The 20965-nt window shown below is 37.3% G+C and overlaps 1 protein-coding gene across 5 annotated transcripts in view; it reads left to right on the top strand.

The window, feature by feature from the left end:
• Nucleotides 1-2404: 2404 nt before the first annotated feature.
• LOC123500176 (UHRF1-binding protein 1-like) overlaps nucleotides 2405-20965 on the top strand; it is a 95711-nt gene continuing 77150 nt past the window's right edge. For all 5 annotated transcript variants that reach the window (XM_045248893.1, XM_045248891.1, XM_045248892.1 and 2 more), the window contains exons 1-7: nucleotides 2405-2553; nucleotides 3689-3890; nucleotides 3981-4175; nucleotides 4464-4571; nucleotides 4952-5069; nucleotides 5715-5881; nucleotides 6166-6385. In XM_045248893.1, the coding sequence (XP_045104828.1) occupies nucleotides 2510-2553; nucleotides 3689-3890; nucleotides 3981-4175; nucleotides 4464-4571; nucleotides 4952-5069; nucleotides 5715-5881; nucleotides 6166-6385 (1054 nt within the window). In that variant the 5' untranslated portion in view covers nucleotides 2405-2509. The remainder of the gene's footprint in view (nucleotides 2554-3688; nucleotides 3891-3980; nucleotides 4176-4463; nucleotides 4572-4951; nucleotides 5070-5714; nucleotides 5882-6165; nucleotides 6386-20965) is intronic.

Raw genomic sequence — 20965 nt, 5'->3', positions numbered from 1 at the left:
CCCACAAAGATGTGTGGAAGTGTGGAATAGTTTGAGTGAGGAGGTGGTGTTAGCGAGGAGTGTGCATAGTTTTAAAGGAAGGTTGGATGTGTGTAGATATGGAGACGGGGCCACACGAGTATGATACCCAGGCCCTGTAAAATTACAACTAGGTGAATACAACTAGGTATTGGGAAAGAGTGACCATGTAATATTAGAAATGGATATTAGAAGAGGGAAAGGAAGATAGAGACGAATCACACAAAGGAGACCAATTAAATTACAGAAAGGCTGATATTGAGAATCTCAAGAACTACTTCAAAAACGTAAACTGGGAGGAGATGGAAAACTCAGAGACAGTGCAAGAAAAGTATAACTTATTTTTGGAAATATACTAAACAAGAGTCAGGGAATATGTCCCGAAATATAGATCTAAAGAAGAAGGAAAGAAAGATTGGTTTAACGAAAGGTGTGCTAGGGCGAAGGAGAAAAGCGATGCAGCATGGAAAAGGTGGAGGAGAAATAGAAATCCAGTAAATAAGGAAAACTTCAAGGCAGCGAGAAATGAATATGTTAAGGTGCGGAAAGTAGAAAAGGAACTATGAAAAGGACATTGTCGAAAAATGAAGTCTCAGGCAGAATACTGAAAGAATGTAGGGAAGAACTAGCAAGTCCTATATTTTATACAACATCATAAAATGCTCAATAGAAAATGGAACAGTACCAGTAGAATGGAAAAGAGCTGAGATGGTTCCCATATATAAGAGCGGAAGGAAGGAAGAACCTTTAAATTACAGATCGGTATCACTAACTAGTGTAATATGCAAGATGTGTGAAAGAATGATAAAGACAACAATGCATCGAGTTCCTTGAAGACAACAAATTGATATCAAATAGCCAATTTGGTTTTAGAAAAAGCCGGTCGTGTGTAACTAATTTACTGAGTTTCTACTCTAGAATAGTTGATAGAGTACAAGAGAGAGAGAGGGATGGGTTGACTGTATTTATTTGGAGTTAAAAAAGGTGTTTGACAAAGTGCCACATGCAAGATTACTGTGGAAGTTAGAGGAGAAGGGTGGCTTAAAAGGAAGCACATTGAGATGGATGGAAAATTATTTGACGGGGAGAGAAATAAGGACAGTAGTTAAAGATATGCATGAAGTCCAAGTGGAGAGCAGTAGAGAGCGGAGTGCCGCAGGGGTCAGTATTAGCGCCAATACTTTTCCTCATATATAAACGACATGCCAGAAGGAGTGAACAGCTACATAAATCTGTTTGCGGACGATACGAAACTGTGCAGAGTTATAAAGCAAAAAGAGGATTGTGAAATACTGCAGGAAGACCTAAATAAGATCTGGAAATGGAGTAAAAAGTGGGAAATGGAATTCAATGTGGACAAAAGCCATGTCATGGAAATGGGAAAGAGTGAAAGACGACCCGTGGGAATCTATAAGATGGGAGATGGAGTAGAACTGGAGAAAGTAAAAAAGGAAAAGGACTTCGGAGTGACGGTGGAAGAAAACAATCAACCGGTAAGCCATATTGATAGAATTTTCAGAGAGACATAATTTGCTAAAGAATATTGGAGTAGCATTTCACTACATGGACAAAGAAATGATGAATAAAGTGATAAGTACTATAATAAGACCCAGATTGGAATATGCAGGAGTAGTATGGACTCCTCATAAAAAGAAACACATAAGGAAGTTGGAGAGACTACAAAAAATGGCTACAAGAATGGTTCCGGAATTTGAAGGGATGACATATAAGGAGAGATTAAAGGCTATGGATCTACCAGCCCTGGAACAGAGAAGGGAGAGAGGGGATCCGATACAAGTTTATAAATTGATCAACGGAATGGACCAAGTGGATAATGAGAAACTGATCTTGAGAGAAGAATATGACCTTCGAAGCACAAGATCGCATAGTAAAAAGCGGAGAAAGGGAAGATGTCTGAGAGATGGAACAGTTTGAGTGAAGAAGTGGTGTCAGCAACGAGTGTGCATAGCTTTAAAGAAAAAATGGATAAGTGTAGATATGGAGACGGGGCCACACGAGCATAAAGCCCAGGCCCTGTAAAACTACAACTAGGTAAATACACGTGAAAACTTGGCTGAGGCTTTAAGATAATCACTTTTAATGCTGGTTTTAGCCTGTGAAAGGTTACATATGTTTATGTAATATAAATTACATATTACACTACCGTGATTATGAGAGAGAGAGAGAGAGAGAGAGAGAGAGAGAGAGAGAGAGAGAATTCACTGACTATTTTGGTTCCGGTCTCTTATTAAAAAAAAAATTGTTTAGTCTTATTTTTCCAATTAATTTTAAATTTGTGATTTATCCTCTTATCAAGTTGCAAGAATATTGAGGGATGGGGGGGAGGGGTGAAGATGAATGATGGAAGGGATAAGGAGCAACTGAAGTGATGTTGGAGAGCAGGCAAGCAAGCGTCCTCCTCCATGGCCTAGTAAATATGGGACTGATTGATCGTTAATGTGACCTCCCTCGTGTATCGCAGCCCCCAGTCATGGCAGGGCTCATCAAAAACCAGATCCTCAAACACCTATCAAAGTGAGTACATAAGAGAGAGGGATGGTAGACTGGAGGGAGAGCGAGAGGCGCCTTCACTACTTTTTCTTCCTGTCATCGTTTAGCATTAATTTCTCTCGTTCGCCTGTTAGTTTTTCGTTGTTATAGTTCGGTGTTGCGCGTTGCTAATTTATTCTTTAGTTGTGTTATTCTCTTCGTGTCTGTGTTGCTTGTACTGTATCCATGTCTTTTTGTCGGTGACATCTATTTTCGCATTTTCTTTTTCACTTTTGTAGATTACGTGTGGCACATTTCCTCGGATACAGTAGGACTTACGATGTTTAACACGTTCTGTACTGGGGCACATTTTTCCCTTGAGATTTATGTACCATTAGTCCATTTTATTGACATTAAGTCACAGTCTTCATTATTTTAATCCCCCCACTTAAATTTATGAAACCTTATAAAATCACCAAATAGTAAGCAGAATGTATACGGAAATCCGTCATGGTACTGAAGGGGTTAAGAAAAAGATCATGGAATGTGTTGTGCCCCTAGGAGATGAAGCTCACGAATGTGTTCCTAATGCACTTCTTGATAATTTTGTATTGTGGTTCTAATGCACATTATGAAAATCCGTTAGAGATTTTCACACCCATATCTAGTGTGTCTTTTAATGTACATCTCTGAGTAATGCAACAGATAGGAGGGGAGAGACGGGTTGTAGAGAGATTGAGGGAGTGACATCATACCAGTAATTCTTGGATGAATGGAATGATGGCAGAAACAAGTCATGTACTGTATTAATAATTACTATTAGTTCCAGGTAATAAATTACAAGAGGTCCATCCTTTTCCAAATATGGCCGTTTGTCTTCTTGGACTTTTTAGGAAATACAAAATTTGGTCTATTTTGATATCACTGACCAATTAAATTGAAACAAAGCTGATCTAAGCTAACCTACTCTTACCTGACCTAAACTTAATCCAACTCTCTTTCTGGCACAATGTGTTGATTTTAAAATCATCAATATAAGTAATTTATAGCTCAGTGTATGAAAAAAACTTTATAAATGTGAAGTACAGTGAGTATACCACCACAACAAGTAATGGTATCTTCTGATATTGACAAGGACTGATAGTAAACATTGACTGATTTCTGTTCCTTGCAATTTCAGATTTGCCAAGAATGTTTCATCTGACAGTGTTAATGTTAGTACACTCAAAGGGGAGGGGGAGCTTACCAACCTGGAGCTCAATGAAACAGTTCTCACAGATCTCCTGGAGCTACCCATCTGGCTCAGGATTACAAGGGCATTGGTCAACAGAGTCAACCTCAAGATACAATGGACCAAGCTGAAGAGTGTCCCAATAGCTGTGGTGAGTGTGGCTTGCATGTGATACTAGCTTTCACTCCAGACTTTTAGTAGATAGCCAGCTGTGCTATGCCTAAGGTTCTTTTCCTTGCAGAGTCTGGATGAAGTGCAGGTGGAAATGGAGACCTGTAGTGAGCTGAGGTCTCACCAGTCAGGTTCCTCTGTCCTCCCTTCCTACGGGTCAGGGGGACGTTATGGCTTTGCTGACAAGGTTATTGATGGCATGACAGTCACTGTCAACTCAGTGCTCATCACTTTCCGTAGCCATGCTTTCCATGCCACTTTTCAGGTGAGTGATTGAAGTGATACAAGCATTATTATTGTGAGCTTAGAGATGAGGTGTTAGATAAAGTTAGTTGTTTACTGAGAAGAATTATTAAGCATTATGTATAAAAAAAACATATACATATTGTGTGATCAAAGATGGAATTTTGTTACCTAACCTTTCATGTCACTTTATATCCCAGGTTTTCTTTTTATTTCATCTAATTAATTTCCAAGCATGAAAAGTGTAATAAGCATGAAGCATATAGGTAATGTACTATGAAATGTGGATTAGTATATTTTGTAATTTCAGCTATCCAGAATTGTTCTGGATTCCAAAAATCCCCTCTGGCAGAAAGCAGACTTAAGGCAAACAAGGTTGAAGGATGTTGACCGAGGAGAATTACTTATATTTAAAGAGGTAATACCTTTTTATTCAGCTTGAATATTGACCTCATATTAAGAACTATGTACATAGCAAATTATCTATTTATTCATGTTTACTAATCCATTTGCTATAAAAGATGATCAGTAGCTTGCTTTTTCTTGGGTGGAGGCCAGGTCATCAAGTGGTGTTGCTGTAAGCACTCCCACTGTTCTACAGTGCATTTCCTTATCCGTGTTTCACTTGACACATTACTTTTAGTTTTCAGTTTATCAATTCCCTTCACACTGTATGCATCTCACATAATGTCTGAGGCAGTGACTTTGGAGGACTGAAGCAAGGCATATTTAATTTTAATCAATTCCTTGGGTACATATTATATGTTCTCCATGAACCAAGTATTTCTGTGTCCACAGTTGTCTTGGCAAACACTGCGCGTTGAGGCCAAGTCAACGTGTGACCAGGCCCTCACCCCCTTGAGGCTCATCACTAACCAGGCTCGCTGCAGGATCACCATCAAGAAGAAATTGACTGGTTAGTGCTTATTTCTTCCAGCTTATTGAATGAGTTAAGTTAAACTCTAAGAGAAACTAGAAACTTGTATAGATTTGGAAATTGAAATGATGTCCTTAGAAAATAAGAAGAGGCTGAGACACTTGGTCAAGAAAGATAGCAGCATAGTTGAGTGAAAACGAGGCTGATATTGTTGACATTGTGGAGTAATAGACTTTAAAATGCACCAGAAAGCCTGCAAACAACAGGCATCAATGTAAGCCTTTAATAGTCTGGTGAAGGACTGTCAGGTCTGGGTGACCAGATGCTGCCAGCTAGTTGTCTTTAGGGAAGAGTTTGGGAATAAACATTGACTATAGAGTTTGATATTTCTCTTTCTTTAATTTTTAAAAAATTTTGAATTGAAAGTAGTTCAAGAGATTTTTAAAATAAATCTAACTTTTTTTTATTCATAATTCAAGAATCAGGGTCAGAAACAAAGTTGTTTTATTCATAATTTTGAAAAATGCATTACTAGAATGTGAGTAGATCACAGTTTGCCTGTACCTACATATATCAGTACAGAATTATAAGTAGTTTGACTGTGATGACTTGACTTTTGATGCTAGAAGGTTCAGAAGTAAATGTGAGGTGAGCACTGATTGTATGGGCATTGTTTGGTGGCAGACTGCTCAGTGGTGGGATGCCGGCTGGTGCTACTCATGGATGACCTGCTGTGGGTGCTGACTGACTCACAGCTCACAGCTGCATTCCACTTCATTGATTCCCTCTCAGACTTGGTGAAGCAGGCAGCTCAGGAGTCACAGAAAACTAAAGCTGTGAGAAAGCTGGAGGTAATATTGTTAAAACTATTCTACAAGTTGAAGACAGTTTAGTTATATTTTCATTTCAAAGTTGATCTCTGTTTCAGTACTTTTTCCATTATGGATGAAAATTTAAGTCATTGTAATATATTAAACTGTTCTAACATTTTCAGTCAGTTTTAGTTTTGTTATCATTGTAAAAAATGTGTTTTTATATATAATGGAAGATATTTACTCTATTTCAGTATTTTTGTTTCCATTGCTGAAAACATTGTAATTGATTTTAATGTGATAAACTGTTTTCTCCTTTCCAGTCTCTGCCAGAGTTTCAGGCCCAGCTGGCACAACAGGTGCAACAGGCAAGAGGAAGTGGAAGCTCCCAGGGGCGGGGATCCTCATCAGGGGGGAGCAGCTCTCGGTCCTCCTCATCACAATCCAATGTTGTTAAGGTGTTCAGCAAGTATGATGTGCCAGAGACCTCCTATCATTTTTATTCAGAGAGAATTGATCTGCACTTCTGTGATGATCCTGGACGTAAGTACTGACAAGTGGATACTTGTGTGTTGCTGTTGAGACTAATGTTGAAGAAATTATTCTTGTGCATGTACAAGAGCATACTCTACTTTCCTAATGCCCTGAGCTGATTTAGCTTTCATCAGTTTTCTGTGTTATATCTTAACGCGTTATGGCTGCTGAGTTTTCACTTCATGGTAAATGTAAGGTGCAAGAAAATTCAAATTAAATTACAGTATTTTCTTGTCAGTCTCATTTCAGCTCATGTGAGCATAAAATTTCACAACACTTGTGGCCACTGTTTCTTGTTTTGAGGTGTGTTGATGTCATGACATATATAAGGAGCTCGAGTAATAATCTAAGTTTAGCTTTTATTCTAATATTTTATCTTTATTCTCCTTTATGTTATAATTTTTCTCTTACCTTGTAGATTTAGAAATGAGGATATTAATTCATTTGCCTTCTATAAACAACGCACAAATTTTCCTTTGAACATGCTACTTGAATTTTGCAGGAGGTAAGATATCACTAACAGGCTTGAGAATGTAGAAGACATGATCCCTGCATGACGAGTCATTGATATTAAGACTCAGGCTTGCTCAGTCTGCAGTTATTAGTCTTGTATAGTTCCGTGCTTGTTCCATCTGTACTTGCAGCAGATTATTCCATATTAGCTGAGTCTCACTTCTGACACTGAAATGACATTCAAATGATGTTTATTGTCTTCTTAAAAAAAAAAACAGCTGAATATGCTTACTCTCAATAATGTATAATGATTCAACATAAAAGACACTAATTTTGGTGAACATGATAAGAAGTAGTGAAGGATAGGATTGCTCAGGTAAAATAATCTAAATTAAATTCTATTCAAAATTCTCCTGCATTCCCACTAAACTTTGGTGTAAATCTTGGAGGTGATGCATCTAGGGGAAGGATTAAGTTATGCTTGTTATTTATATGTACTCCTATGATGACCCGTGTCACCTGATCCAAGACCGAGTGTCACTGACAAATGTCAAACAGCTTGTGACAAGTACCTACAGTTCATTAAGGGTAATACAAGGTATATCATTTATATATGTAATGTGAGCCTTGTTTTAGCCATTAGCAAATCAAGGAACTTATGATATGTACAATAGTATACACAATATACAAAATGTGAAAAAGTTTACAGAATTTACATTCTGTCATGTTAAACAAACAAGAAGGATGTAGTAATATAGATGACATGGATGATAAAATCCTGTAACATTTTCATCAGAAATTTTAATGGCACATTATTTTGATTAAAGTTTTTAGTTAGTGTAACATGTTGACAGGGCCCAGCAGGCACATTGTCTGGTACAGGGGTCCACACACAGTAGGCTTCTAAATAATACAAGTATTGTGTGAACACAAAGATTTGTGTTAGTTTAAATTCCTGCTAATAATAAATATAACCCATGGAAAAAGCCAAGCTGTGTGAACCATGTCTTTTTTTTTTCTTTGTGTGTGTGTGTGTGTGTGTGTGTGTGTGTGTGTGTGTGTGTGTGTGTGTGTGTGTGTAATTCACCTCAGTCGCCTCCTGGTCACCCAGCCAGTCTTCCCCATTACGGAGTGAGCTCAGAGCTCATAGACCGATCTTCGGGTAGGACTGAGACCGCAACACACTCCACACACCGGGAAAGCGAGGACACAACCCCTCGAGTTACATCCCGTACCTATTTACTGCTAGGTGAACAGGGGCCACACATTAAGAGGCTTGCCCATTTGCCTCGCCGCTTACCAGGACTTGAACCCGGCCCTCTTGATCGTGAGTGAAGCGTGCTAACCACTACACTTCGCGGTGTGTGGGTGTGTGTGTGTGCGTGCGTGCGTGAGTGCGTGTGTGTGTGTATTTTACCTAGTTGTATTTTACGGGAGGGGAGCCTATGCTCGTGTTGTCCCGTCTCTATATCTCACAGTGTCTAATTTTCTATTAATGTCGTGTATAGACTTTGCACACACCACCTCTCTGTCCAGTCTGTTCCATATATCTATCACTCTATGGGGGAAGCTGTTTTTCTTGAAGTCCCTTCAGTAGTTGTCTTTTCTGAGTTTTAGTCCATGTCCTCTTGTGTCTCTTCTGTCCCTCTTCAGCAGGTCGATCCTATCAGGAAGCTCCATATTATTCATTATTCTGTAGATGGTCAACAAGTCGCTTCTTTCTCTTCTCTGCTCCAGTGTTGGTAATTCCAGTCTCTCCAGTCTCTTTTCATACATAAGAGCCGACAAGGTTGGGGCCAGTTCGGTGGCCGCTCTTTGTATCCTTTCAATTTTTCTGATATTCTTTCTCGTGTTAGGTGACCACAGTACTGCTGCATACTCCAGTCGTGGTCTGATCAAGGATACCAATAACTTTTTCACCATATCTTCATCAATATATGAGAATGCAATTCTAATATTTCTCAGTAAGTTGTAGGTCTCACCAACAATTTTATTTATATGTTTATTGGGGGACATTTCTTTTGTTATGAGAACTCCCAGGTCCTTTTCACTTTCCACCTTCTTAATCTTCTCTTCTCCAAGTTTATATTGTCTTGTTATCCTATTTTTGCTCTTCCCAAATTCCATTATGCTACATTTCTTAATGTTGAATTCCATCTCCATCTTTTACTCCATTCCCATAGTGTATCTAAGTCCTGCTGTAGAGTTCTACCATCATTGTGTGACCCAACTTTCTTCAAAAGTTTTGCGTCATCTGCAAAGAAACTCATATAGCTTTCTACTCCTTCGTCCATGTCATTTATGTATATTGCAAACATAATTGGGGCCAACACAGAACCTTGCGGAACCCCACTTATAACTTCCTTCCAGGTGGACTCCTTATCTCTAATTGTCACTCATAGTTCTTTCAATTAGGAAATCCTTCATCCATTCCAGCAATTTTCCTTTTATTCCCCCTATATCTTCCAGTTTTCTTATTAATTTTCCGTGTGGAACTTTATGAAATGCTTTTTTAAAATTAAAAAAATACACTGTCAACCCATCCATCTCTTTCCTGTGTTATGTCTATGACTCTAGAGTAAAAGCATATAAGGTTTGTTATACATGATCTTCCTTTTGTAAAGCCAAATTGTCTTTCATTAATTATATTTTTTTCCAAATGTTTGGTCCATCTTTCTTTGATCACACATTCACATATTTTAGCATTTGTGCTTGTTAGGGACACTGGCCTGTAATTTGTTGTGTTCTCCTTATTTCCTCCTTTATATATTGACACAATATTGGCTATTTTCCAGTCTTTGGTACTTTTCCCTTTTCAATAGAACATTTCATTATACAGTCAACCCTTTTCCTTTTCAATAGAACACCTCAGATGCCTGCTATCGCGCCCAGCCATGGCGTCATTTTATTCAGCTATCGCGTTTTCGGCTATGGCGCGGCTATTTCGGCCCCAATTGGGCGCGATAGCCAAGGGTTAAGTGTATATCTTATTTGCCAGCTCTTCTCTACACTTTCAATATCCAATTTACAATTCCATCCGGGCCGTGTGATTTTCTTACATCTAAATTTCTTAGTTGTATCATTATTTCCTGCTCCGAAATAATGATGTCTCTCATCGCGGGAGATTTATTTCCTAGTTCTTCATAATTAATGTTTTTTTTTTCTCTTGTAAAAACTTCTTGAAAGTGTCCGTTCATTGTTTCAGCCATTTCCAATTCATCGCTGTATTCATTGTTTTCATAAACTAATTTCTCTATCTTGTGTTTGTTTTTTTAACTTGCCATTTATATATCTATAAAAGGTCTTTGGCTGATCCTTGCATTTTTCAATTATGTTTTTCTCATAGTTTTTCTTTTCTTCTCTTCGTATTTTAACATAGTTATTCCTTTCTGTGATGTAGTCTTGCCACTTCCTTGGACATTTGTCTTTTCTCCATATCTTCCACGTTCTATCCCTTCTATCTCTTGCTTCTTCACAGTTTTTATTAAACCATTCTTCCTTATATTTGTCTTTAATTTTCAGTCTCGGTACATATCTATTCACTCCATCATTATAAATTTCTTTAAATGTCATCCACTTTTCCTCCACGCCTGCCTGGTTGTCAAATTTAGTCCAGTCCGTCTTTTGGAAAAAGTCTTTGAGTTCCCTAAAATTTGTTTTGCTATATGTCAATCTTCCTTTTCTATGTTTTTCATTCTGTTCAATCCTAATCACTTCCTTGAAGGTCGCTACTATTAGTGCATGATCACTTTTTGCCAAAGGTATCTTATACTCTACTCCATCCACAATTTCAGGTTCCGTTGTAAATAATAAATCCAGTCTTGACGGCTCTTCACTATTCCTAAATCTGGTGTTTTCTTGAATCCATTGTGTCATTGTATATTCCATGATTAACTCCAGTAATGTGTACCCCTATGAATCCTCATTTCCCTCTGTAGTCATATCTTCCCAGTGCACTTCCTTACAGTTGAAGTCCCCCATTTTTACTGTAGTATTTCTTTTCTTTTCTAATATTTTGATTAGTGAGTGTTCAGTATCTTTCAAAACTTCCTCATATTCTCTTAGACTCCAAGATCTTGCCTTGGGTGGTACATAGCAGATTACAAATTCTCTCTTCTCCATATAATTTTTCTCAACTACAACTAATATAATTTCTGCACTTTTTGCCATAATTCATGTTCGTTACCTTTAGGTTGTTTTTTGCTTAGTATCATCACTCCTCCACCCTGCTTCACTTTTCTATTTTTCATATAGATATTGTACAGCCTGATCCCAATGGGGTTTAGTGTCAGTTGATTTCTTAGTTTTGTTTCTGTGATTCTCATTATGTCAGGGTCAACGTCTTTAATAAAGTCGTTCAATTCATTTATTCCTGAGACGAGTTCGTTATATTAGTATAGGCAACTTTTAATTTTCCACATTTCCCCTCATTTCCTCCTCTGCTCTTTCTTCTCTTTCCTTGATGTACCATTTCCTCATTCTTATGTTCCAAACTTTAAAAAAACTTTTTTTTCTCGGTCTCTAAGTTTCTCATTTCTTTCTTTCACTTCGTTTCTCAATTCTTTCAGTCTTTCTCTCTCTTCCAAATTCATGTCTCTTTTTATCCATACATCTTTGCATACATCTGAATGAGCTACTTTTCTTGCTCTCGTTAGTAGTTCTTCCACTGTTACTTGTGATTTCAGTTTTATTTTCATAGGTCTTACATGTCCCTCACTGTATCTCCCCATCCTGTACAATTCTTCTATTTCACTATCAAGACTTTGTCCTTCATCCTGAATTTGTATTTATTATGTCTCCTGCCAACTCTTTCTCTTCTTTTTCCCTTATAACCAGATTGGATTTTTCTTTTCTTTCAAACCCCATACTACAATACATTTCTTCTTGTGAACTGTATCTCTGACTAGGTCTTCCTTAATGACCTGTATTACTGTGTCTTTTGTCCTGTCTTGTGTTTGCTTTTTCACTTTCATTAAAAGTCTTTTTCTGGTTCTCACTTTCCTCTTTCAATTCATCCTTTAATTTTTCCTGTAATTCCTCTTTCACTTTTTTGTTGTTGTTTTGCACCTTCTGGTTCATTTCCTGAGTAATGTCCTCATAATTGTTGCACTTTTCCTTCAGAGATTCATTTTCTTATTTGAGACAGTCCAATTTTTTTTTTTTTTTCGACATTATCCAATTTCACTCTCAAAACACTTGACTTTATCTTTTAAGTCAGCATTTTCCTTCTCCAGATTCTTCATCCTCTCAGATAAGTTAGCCATCACTTCCCTTATAAAGAATACATCCTTTTCTAATGTTGCCACCTTCATATTATACCTTCTTTCATTCCTCTCTCTAAAACCTGAGAAGGTTCCAGTTTCATTTGACCCAATATCTCTTAAACCTTGTGGTGTCTCGTAAATTTCTCTCCTCGCCGTCAGTATATCGCTACCACTATCCCTGGACCCCTTCCTCACTCCCGTTGCCATTTTCCACTCGTTTCACTGTTTTCCCTTCACTTTTAGAGACGGGACACCTATAGCGATATCTTCTCTCCCAAAATATACAACCAGGCTGGTCAGAAGTCTTCCAGGCTCCAGTTCTGGGGTAGATAACATTGCGCCACAAACGTTGATATGTTTACAACTCCGCCATGACAGTGTGTGTGTGTATGAGTGTGAGTGTGTGAGTGAGTGTATACAAGTGAATTACTCAATTTCTCAAATTTGATTAATTGTGGTTCATGTCTTGTGTTATTTTATGACCTATTGATACCTCTAGATAATTTTGAATTAGATGTTTTGTAGCACTTTCCATTTCAAATAAAGCTCTGATTTAGCAGAGTAAAGAGTGTTACAATGCTTTGGGTATGTAGAGAGGATGGGTAAAGTGTTCAGTGAAGAGGATAACTGAATTAGATGTTTAAGGTGTAAGACTGAAATGAAAGCCTTGAATGGGATGGATGTATGGTATGATAGAAGTGTTTAGTGTAAGAGGAATGTATGTGGAGGAAAGAAGAATGGCTACACATGATATGACTAAATAGACATCTGTTGTGAATGCTTAAATGAATTGGTTTCCAAGGTGGCTGTAAGGTAACTTGTATCTGGTATGATTCATTGGTTTCATCAGATATGTATAAGGCCAGCTCTGCAATGAGGTAGCAGAGAAAACCATTTTTGGAAAATCATGTAGAGAGACCTGAGTGTGCTTGGACACCTGACTTAGTGAGAAGGTGATTGGTGATTGTCTATCTTCTTCTCTACAGACCTAGGGTGTGTGTCTGTGTGTGTTTGTTTGTGTGTGTGTGTGTGTGTGTGTGTGTGTGTGTGTGTGTGTGTGTGTATTTACCTAGTTGTATTTACCTAGTTGTAGTTTTACAGGGCCTGGGCTTTATGCTCGTGTGCCCCCGTCTCCATATCTACACTTATCCAATCTTACTTTAAAAGTATGCACACTCGTTGCAGACACTACTTCTTCATCCAAACTGTTCCACGTCTCAATACATCTCTGCGGGAAACTATATTTTTTAATATCTCTCAGACATCTTCCTTTTCTCAGCTTTTTACTATGCGATCTTGTGCTTCGGATGTCATATTCTTCTCTTAGGATCAGTTTCTCATTATCCACTTGGTCCATTCCGTTGATCAATTTATGAACTTGTATCAGATCTCCTCTCTCCCTTCTTTGTTCCAGGGTTGATAGATCCATAGCCTTTAGTTCTCCTCATATGTCATCCCTTCAAATTCTGGAACCATTCATTTATGTAGCTGTTCACTTCTTCTGGCATGTCGTTAATATAAATGAGGAAAAGTATTGGTGCCAATACTGACTCCTGTGGCACTCCGCTTTCTACTGCTCTCCACTTGGACTTCATATCTTTAACTACCGTCCTTATTTCTCTCCCCTTCAAATAATTTTCTATCCATCTCAATGTGCTTCCTTTTAAGCCACCCTTCTCCTCTAACTTCCACAGTAATCTTGCATGTGGCACTTTGTTAAACGCCTTTTTTAAATCCAAATAAATACAGTCAACCCATCCCTCTCTCTCTTGTACTCTATCAACTATTCTAGAATAGAAACTCAATAAATTAGTTACACAAGAGCCTCTTTTTCTAAAACCAAATTGGCTATTTGATATTAATTTGTTGTCTTCAAGGAACTCGATCCATTGTTTCTTTATTATTCTTTCATACATCTTGCATATTACACTAGTTAGTGATACTGGTCTGTAATTTAAAGGTTCTTCCTTCCTTCCGCTCTTATATATGGGAACCACCTCAGCTCTTTTCCATTCTACTGGTACTGTTCCATTTTCTATTGAGCATTTTATGATGTATATAGGACTTGCTAGTTCTTCCCTACATTCTTTCAGTATTCTGCCTGAGACTTCATCTGGTCCCATTGCCTTCTTTTCATCCAGTTCCTTCATTAACTCTTTTATTTCAAGCTTGGTTACTTTAATCTCTTTCATATAGATTGTCTCTATTACTCTGTGGCCTCTCAAATTTGGATTCTTAGTAAAGACCTCCTGAAATTTTTATTTAATAGTTCTGCCATACTTTTGGGTCTTCCACCATCCCGTTCTCTCCTTTTAACCTTTCTATTGTTTTTTTGCCTAATTTTTCCATTTATGAATCTATAGAACAATTTTGGTTGCTCCTTACATTTTTCGACAATGTCTTTTTCGAAGTTCTTTTCCTCTTCCTTCCTCACCTTAACATATTCATTTCTCGCTGCTTTGAAGTTTTCCTTATTTGCTGGATTCCTATTTCTCCTCCACCTTTTCCATGCTCCATCTCTTTTCTCCTTTGCCCTAGCACACCTTGCATTAAACCAATCTTTCTTTCCTTCTTCTTTAGGTCTATATTTTGGGACATATTCCCTGACTCCTGTTTTGTATATTTCCAAAAATAAGTTATATTTGTCTTGCATTGTCTCTGAGTTTTCCATCTCCTCCCAGTCTACATTTTTAAAATAGTTCTTGAGATTCTCAATATCAGCCTTTCTGTAATTTAATCGGTCTCCTTTGTATGAATCATCTCTATCTTCCTTTCTCTCTTTTATATCTATTTCTAATATTGCATGGTCACTCTTTCCCAATGGGCACTTATATCTTATATCATCATTCATTTGTATACCCCTTGTAAAAACTAGGTCCAATCTCGCTGGTTCGTCATTTCCTCTGAATCTTGTGCATTCCTTTACTCTCTGGTCCATCATATTGTCTATCATTAGGTTTAAGAATCTTTCTCCCCAGGCTTCTTCCCCCATACCACTTTCATAATTTTCCCAGTCCACTTCTTTACAGTTGAAATCTCCTACTAATATCACTTTTCTTCTTTCTTTAACGATTCTCGTTAGACTCCTTATTGTGTCATCTATCATGTCTTTATATTCTTGATTGGTCCATGAATTTGTTTTTGGTGGCACATATGTTACAATGATTGTTATCTCTTTTTTATTAATATGTGTGTGTGTGTGTGTGTGTGTGTGTGTGTGTGTGTGTGTTTTACCAAGTTGTATTTACCTAGTTGTATTGTACAGGGTTCGAGTAGAGCTCATAGTGTTCTGTCTCCATATCTCAACTTATCTAATTTTTCTTTAAAGCTATACACATTATGTGCAGTAACATCTTCATCATTTAGTGCATTCCACTTTTCTATTGTTCTGTGTGTAAAAATGTATTCTCCAATATCCTTCACACACTGCCTTTTCCTAATCTTCTTTGCATGTCCTCTTGTCCTTCCAGCTTCTTCTGTCACCAGCAAAGATGTACTGATACCAAAATTTTATTCGATTCCGATACCGATACCACCTAATTGGGCCGATACCGATACTACTACCGATACCACCGATACCAATACTACTACTTATAGTGATTACTGCACTGGACACCAGGATGAGTTTTCGCTTATCAGATGGGAGGCTTTGTTTTGGGGGATGCTGTAAGTCATTCTGAGAACGTTTGTGAAATAGGAGCAATTCTAGAAGCTTTTTGAAGCCATTTGCAAAGGTAAATTACTCAGTAATTGGAATGAATATCTTCTCAGTCTTCTGATTCTTGTCAGTTATTTTAAATTCTTCTTACTTCTTTAGCGACCATTTGGTCTTGTGCATTTTCATTATTAATTTTATTGACGATATTTTGGCGATCAAAAATATTTTTTAAATTATTAAAATTGTAAAACAGACTCAAAATATTAGCTAAAGATACTTATTTTGTTGTGTATGTTTTTCTTTAATTGAATCTGACACCCTTTGATATTAATTCATTAGACATTATTAGACCAATTCAGAAAAATGAGCATTCACCTAATCTTTTCAATTAAATAGAAAAAAGTTTAGTTTATTCTAAATTTCCAGTGTATTGCTATGATCTTAAATAATTAATATGCAACAAATTATACACAATGCACATGATTACAAAACAGAATTGTTACTTTCTTAGTTATGGAATTTTTACATCCTTAGATTAACACAAGTAATTCAAAAATTAAACTTGCATTAAAATTAATATACATATATAATTCGAGCTTTCACCTATTCCAGTATGATATCTTGGAAAAGGCTAGCACTAGCACTGTTAATTATAAATCAAATAAGAATATGCTGTTATTTACAATAATGCAAAATGCCTATATATATATATATATATATATATATATATATATATATATATATATATATATATATATATATATATATATATATATCCAAATCATTTTGTTGGATTCTCAATATCTGAAGTTTGACATTCTTAGACTATAGTTAAAAAACATAAGCTTTTCACCTGTGTGAACTTTGTGTGGGTGGAGGAGCAGCGTCTGACTGAGAGACAGTGAGAATGCATGGTGACTCATGACCGACTGTGTGACAGGATGCCGGAGTTCAGCTTATACACGTTTCATACGCTTCCAATTTAGAGGTTGTGGCTTATTACCACAGAAAACAGTATTCTATGACATACAGTAATCACCACGGAAACTTAGTACACCGTATTATATTAATTTGGTATCATTAATATCTTATATCGAATATATCACAAAGTAGTAAATTCTTTTTAGGTATCAGAAGTATCGGCATAAAATAAGCCGATACTGATACCGATGCCCAAAAAATGGGCCGATGCCGCCGATTCCAATACCGATACCGATGCATCAGTACATCTCTAGTCACCAGCACCAGATCTTGTTTGTCTATCTTTTCAATGCCAGTAACTATTTTATACAAAGTTATTAGGTCTCCTCTTTCTCTTCTATCTTGTAAGATTGGCAGTTCCATTTCCTTCAGCCTTTCTTCATATGTTAGGTTCTTTAGTTCCGGCACCATCTTTGTAGGTATCCTCTGGATCCGTTCAAATCTTCTTATATCCTTCTTATATCTTCTTATATTCCAACTTTGGATGTATCATACTTGTAATAATTTTTTTCATCATATCCTTGTCCAAGTACAGGTAACTCGATTTACGCGATAGATGCATTCCAAGAGGCATCGCCTATATCAAAATTTGCGTAAAACAAACTTGTAATTCTCATAAGAAACAATAGATAATAGGGGGGATGTGGGATGTGGTCCAAAAAAGTTCGTACAAAATACTCTATTTATTTGCCAAAATTTACATGTTTTTATTATTTACTACAGGCAACCCCCGTTTAACAAAGGTTCACACAACGAAATTCCGCTACAACAAAGGTTTCATTTTACTACCATCTGCTCGTTGAATGAACCCCAAACTTGCTTTAACGAAGTTTTATCTAGGTAATTTTTTCCAAGTTTGAAAGCCCTGCCGTATCACGCAAGCCGACAGGCTTTTCAATACACCAAGAGCTGCTGATACTAAGGCCTGCCTCAGGAGAAATCCTGGGACACCTGAATAATCAAGATGAAGATCAAGCCTCTCATGGACAAGACACGCACCACTCACTCCCCTTTTCAAAACATAACAGCGTCTTCCCTTGCTCAACTTACCACCAAAACGCCCTGCAATGTGGCCTAGCGTTCCTAAGAAGACCAGGAAGTCTCTTACTCTTGAAGTGAAGCTGGATATTATTCACAGACACGAGAGAGGTGAGAAAACTATAGCATTGTTCCCCACCATCTTGACTCCATCTACTGTCTACTATTTTCAAGTCAGCAGACTCTATTAATCTCTTCAATACTGGGGTGCATTTTTACTACAAGTTTTGGGCATGATTAGATGATTTTATTTACATTAGGAAAGATCTATGGATGTCAGAAAATTAATGGCCAGCGTCTTCACTGTTTAAACCCCCATATAAGTTTCTGAAGGTGTATACAGTCTCCAAATAGTAAGCAGAATAAATATGAAAACACGTCATGGTACTGAAGGGGTTAAGAAGGCTGGTGAGATTTTATCGTCCTTGCAAGCTAAAAGAACCACCTGAACTCGTGACTCTACAATGGATAAAATGGAAAGCCTTGTGGAAATGTGGTACATAAGTTTTGTATGCGGTACCATGATGCGCCCTTTGTTTACATTCCACTGGTTGCCGGTTAGTGTCTTTCCTGTTTCACTCTCCCTCCCTTCATAAATTTAAGATCATCAACAATATAAAATGTACATACATACATTAGTGTACATTATAATGACTTAAACTGCCTAAATGTTTAACTTCACAATTTTTACATTCATTAAACCTTTCACTGTACTATGATGCACTCTTGCTATGTTTACTCTCAATGGAAGTTCAAGTCAGGGGTTAAACTTGTTATAATTGGTTCACTTTACGAAGTTTCGCTTAACGAAGTGTTTTTTAGGAACGTAACCTCTTCATTAAGTGGGGGTTGCCTGTATTGTAAGTACTAGAAGTGTATCTAAAGTAAAGGGAAAAGCAAGAAATAATAAGAGAAAGCAAAAAATAAGAGAAAACAACAAAACAAAGAATACGTAAACACAACACTCACTGAATCACTGCCTTCACCACTCACACCACAGTCAGTCACCATCTCCCTCTGAGCTTTTCCACTTTATTAAAAATCCACTTCTCAAAAATAACCCCTCAGTATAAAAGTAAACACTAAAAATAACCCCTCAGTATAAAAGTAAACACTATTTAAAAAATAAACGCAGGATGCCAATGTCTTCACCCCTCACAAGCGCTCGCCGTCGCTGTCCACCTCCTAGTCAAGGACGTCATCATCCTCTGCTTCCACCGCTTCCACGGGATCGTTCACATCCTCTTCTGGTACTACATCTTCCACTGGTGTTTTCTTGAAAAACTGCAGCATGGTGGTCTGGTGATTTTTCTTGAAAAATTCTTTTTGCATCACTGTGTAGCAGAAGAGTGTGTCCGTCCATGGCAGTGGAGCTCCCACCTATCATCCAGCTGCAGAACTCTCTGGCGCGCAGTTTGAAATTGCGTCTGGCGCTTAGTTTGAAAATGTGGTTGGGCCAAGCAAACCGATCGCGCAAATTTAATTAATTATAATATTTTTTCAGTCGCATATTAACAAAAACACGTTTTTTAAAAACGCGTAAATCAAAAGTTACCTGTACTGAAATGCCACCCTAATACAGTGGAGACTTAATTCTCGAACATCTAAATACTTGAACTCTTCAATACTTGAACGCAAAAATTGGATTTAATATTAAAAAAAAATACCTGATAGTCGAACATCCTTACATGTGGTTGTAAACAAAGGCCCCCTGGTGTCCCCCATCCCCCTCCACCAGTTGTGACTTGTGTTGGTGCGGTCATCAGAATAAGATTCTCCTGCATTCTATCTGAAGTTTTTAATTTATAAACTTACATTAACACCAAAGGCTTATTAACGGTGAAAATATCTGGTAATCAAACGGCCACGCATTTGGTCATATACAAAACTGTGTCATCTCCCTTCTTGCAACAGCAACTGTACCGTTCTGATACCGTATTCCTGGTAACACCGGTAATACTGGTATTACCTTTATACCGGTATACAGGATGCTGGTGCACATCCCTAGTCCTGCCACAGTCTTGAGAAAAACAACATTCTTCTATTTTCTGTCAGTAGTTTTTCATTTAGAAACTTAACGATGGCACCTAAGAGACTTATTAGTGATGAAAATTAGGCATCTGGTGAGAGTGCAAGTGTTAGTGAATTGCTGCACTCCAATAGTGGATTCACAGGAATCATACCAGGAGAAAAGTTACAAATATGTTTTCATGGATGATGACTGGTCCTCCGGCAACCTCCCTCCATATCCCCACCCTTCTTCCCTCCTCTTCTAAGTTATCCATCACCAGCCTTCACTTATGGTATGTACAAATCAAAATTGTAAAAAGAAATACGTTGAAATATATATAAGCTAGAGGTTTTGCTAAGATTAGAATGAATTACCTGATTTATAGGTATCAATAGTCAAACTTCTTAACACTCGAACAGCCATTTAGAACAAATTAAGTTCGAGTATTGAATCTCCACTGTATTAGTCAACATTTTATACGTTGATCCAAATATTTTACTTGTGTATTTTTCGGAGCTCAGAGTTTTTTGAATAACCACTCCCAGATCTTTTTCCTCTTTAGTGTTCATTATTTGTTCCTCTCCCATCAAATAGTTCCACACTGGTTTTCTCTTACTCTTTCCTAATTCCATTATGTGGCATTTCTTGGCATTGAATCCTTATTTCCACATATTACTCCACTAATAAATTTTGTTTATATCTTCTTGCAGCAGCAAACAGTCTTCTCGGGTCTTGATTACTCTTAGCAATTTTGCATCATCAGCAAACAAATTAATATAACTGATCACTCCATTCTATATGTCATTTACATATACCTGGTACATAATTTGGGCTGATACTGACCCTTGTGGCATCTCATTCTTAATTTCAGTGGTCTCTTTCCCTCTTTACTAAACCTTCCCAATCTAATTACTTCCTCCACTTCTTATTCCAACCCCTGTGTGCTGTCTTGAATTAACTTGATAACACCCTTTGCCAACTCTCTTTTCTCTCTCCCTCAACTTGTTAGTTTTTTTTTTTTTTTTTTTTTTTTTTTTTTCAGCCCAAAAATTAAGAAACATTTCCTCTTGTCCACTGTGTCCCTCACCAAATCTTCCTTCTCCTTAATTACTTGTATCATTGCTTCTTTGCTACCTCTGAGAATTTGACTTTTTTCTCTTCCTGTTCCCTTTTCCAGGCATTTC

The sequence above is a fragment of the Portunus trituberculatus genome, chromosome 50 (genome assembly GCF_017591435.1).
Source record: "Portunus trituberculatus isolate SZX2019 chromosome 50, ASM1759143v1, whole genome shotgun sequence".
Taxonomy (NCBI): Eukaryota; Metazoa; Arthropoda; class Malacostraca; order Decapoda; family Portunidae; genus Portunus; species Portunus trituberculatus.
Note: the sequence above shows the minus strand (reverse complement) of the source record. Positions and strands in the feature narration are given on the sequence as shown.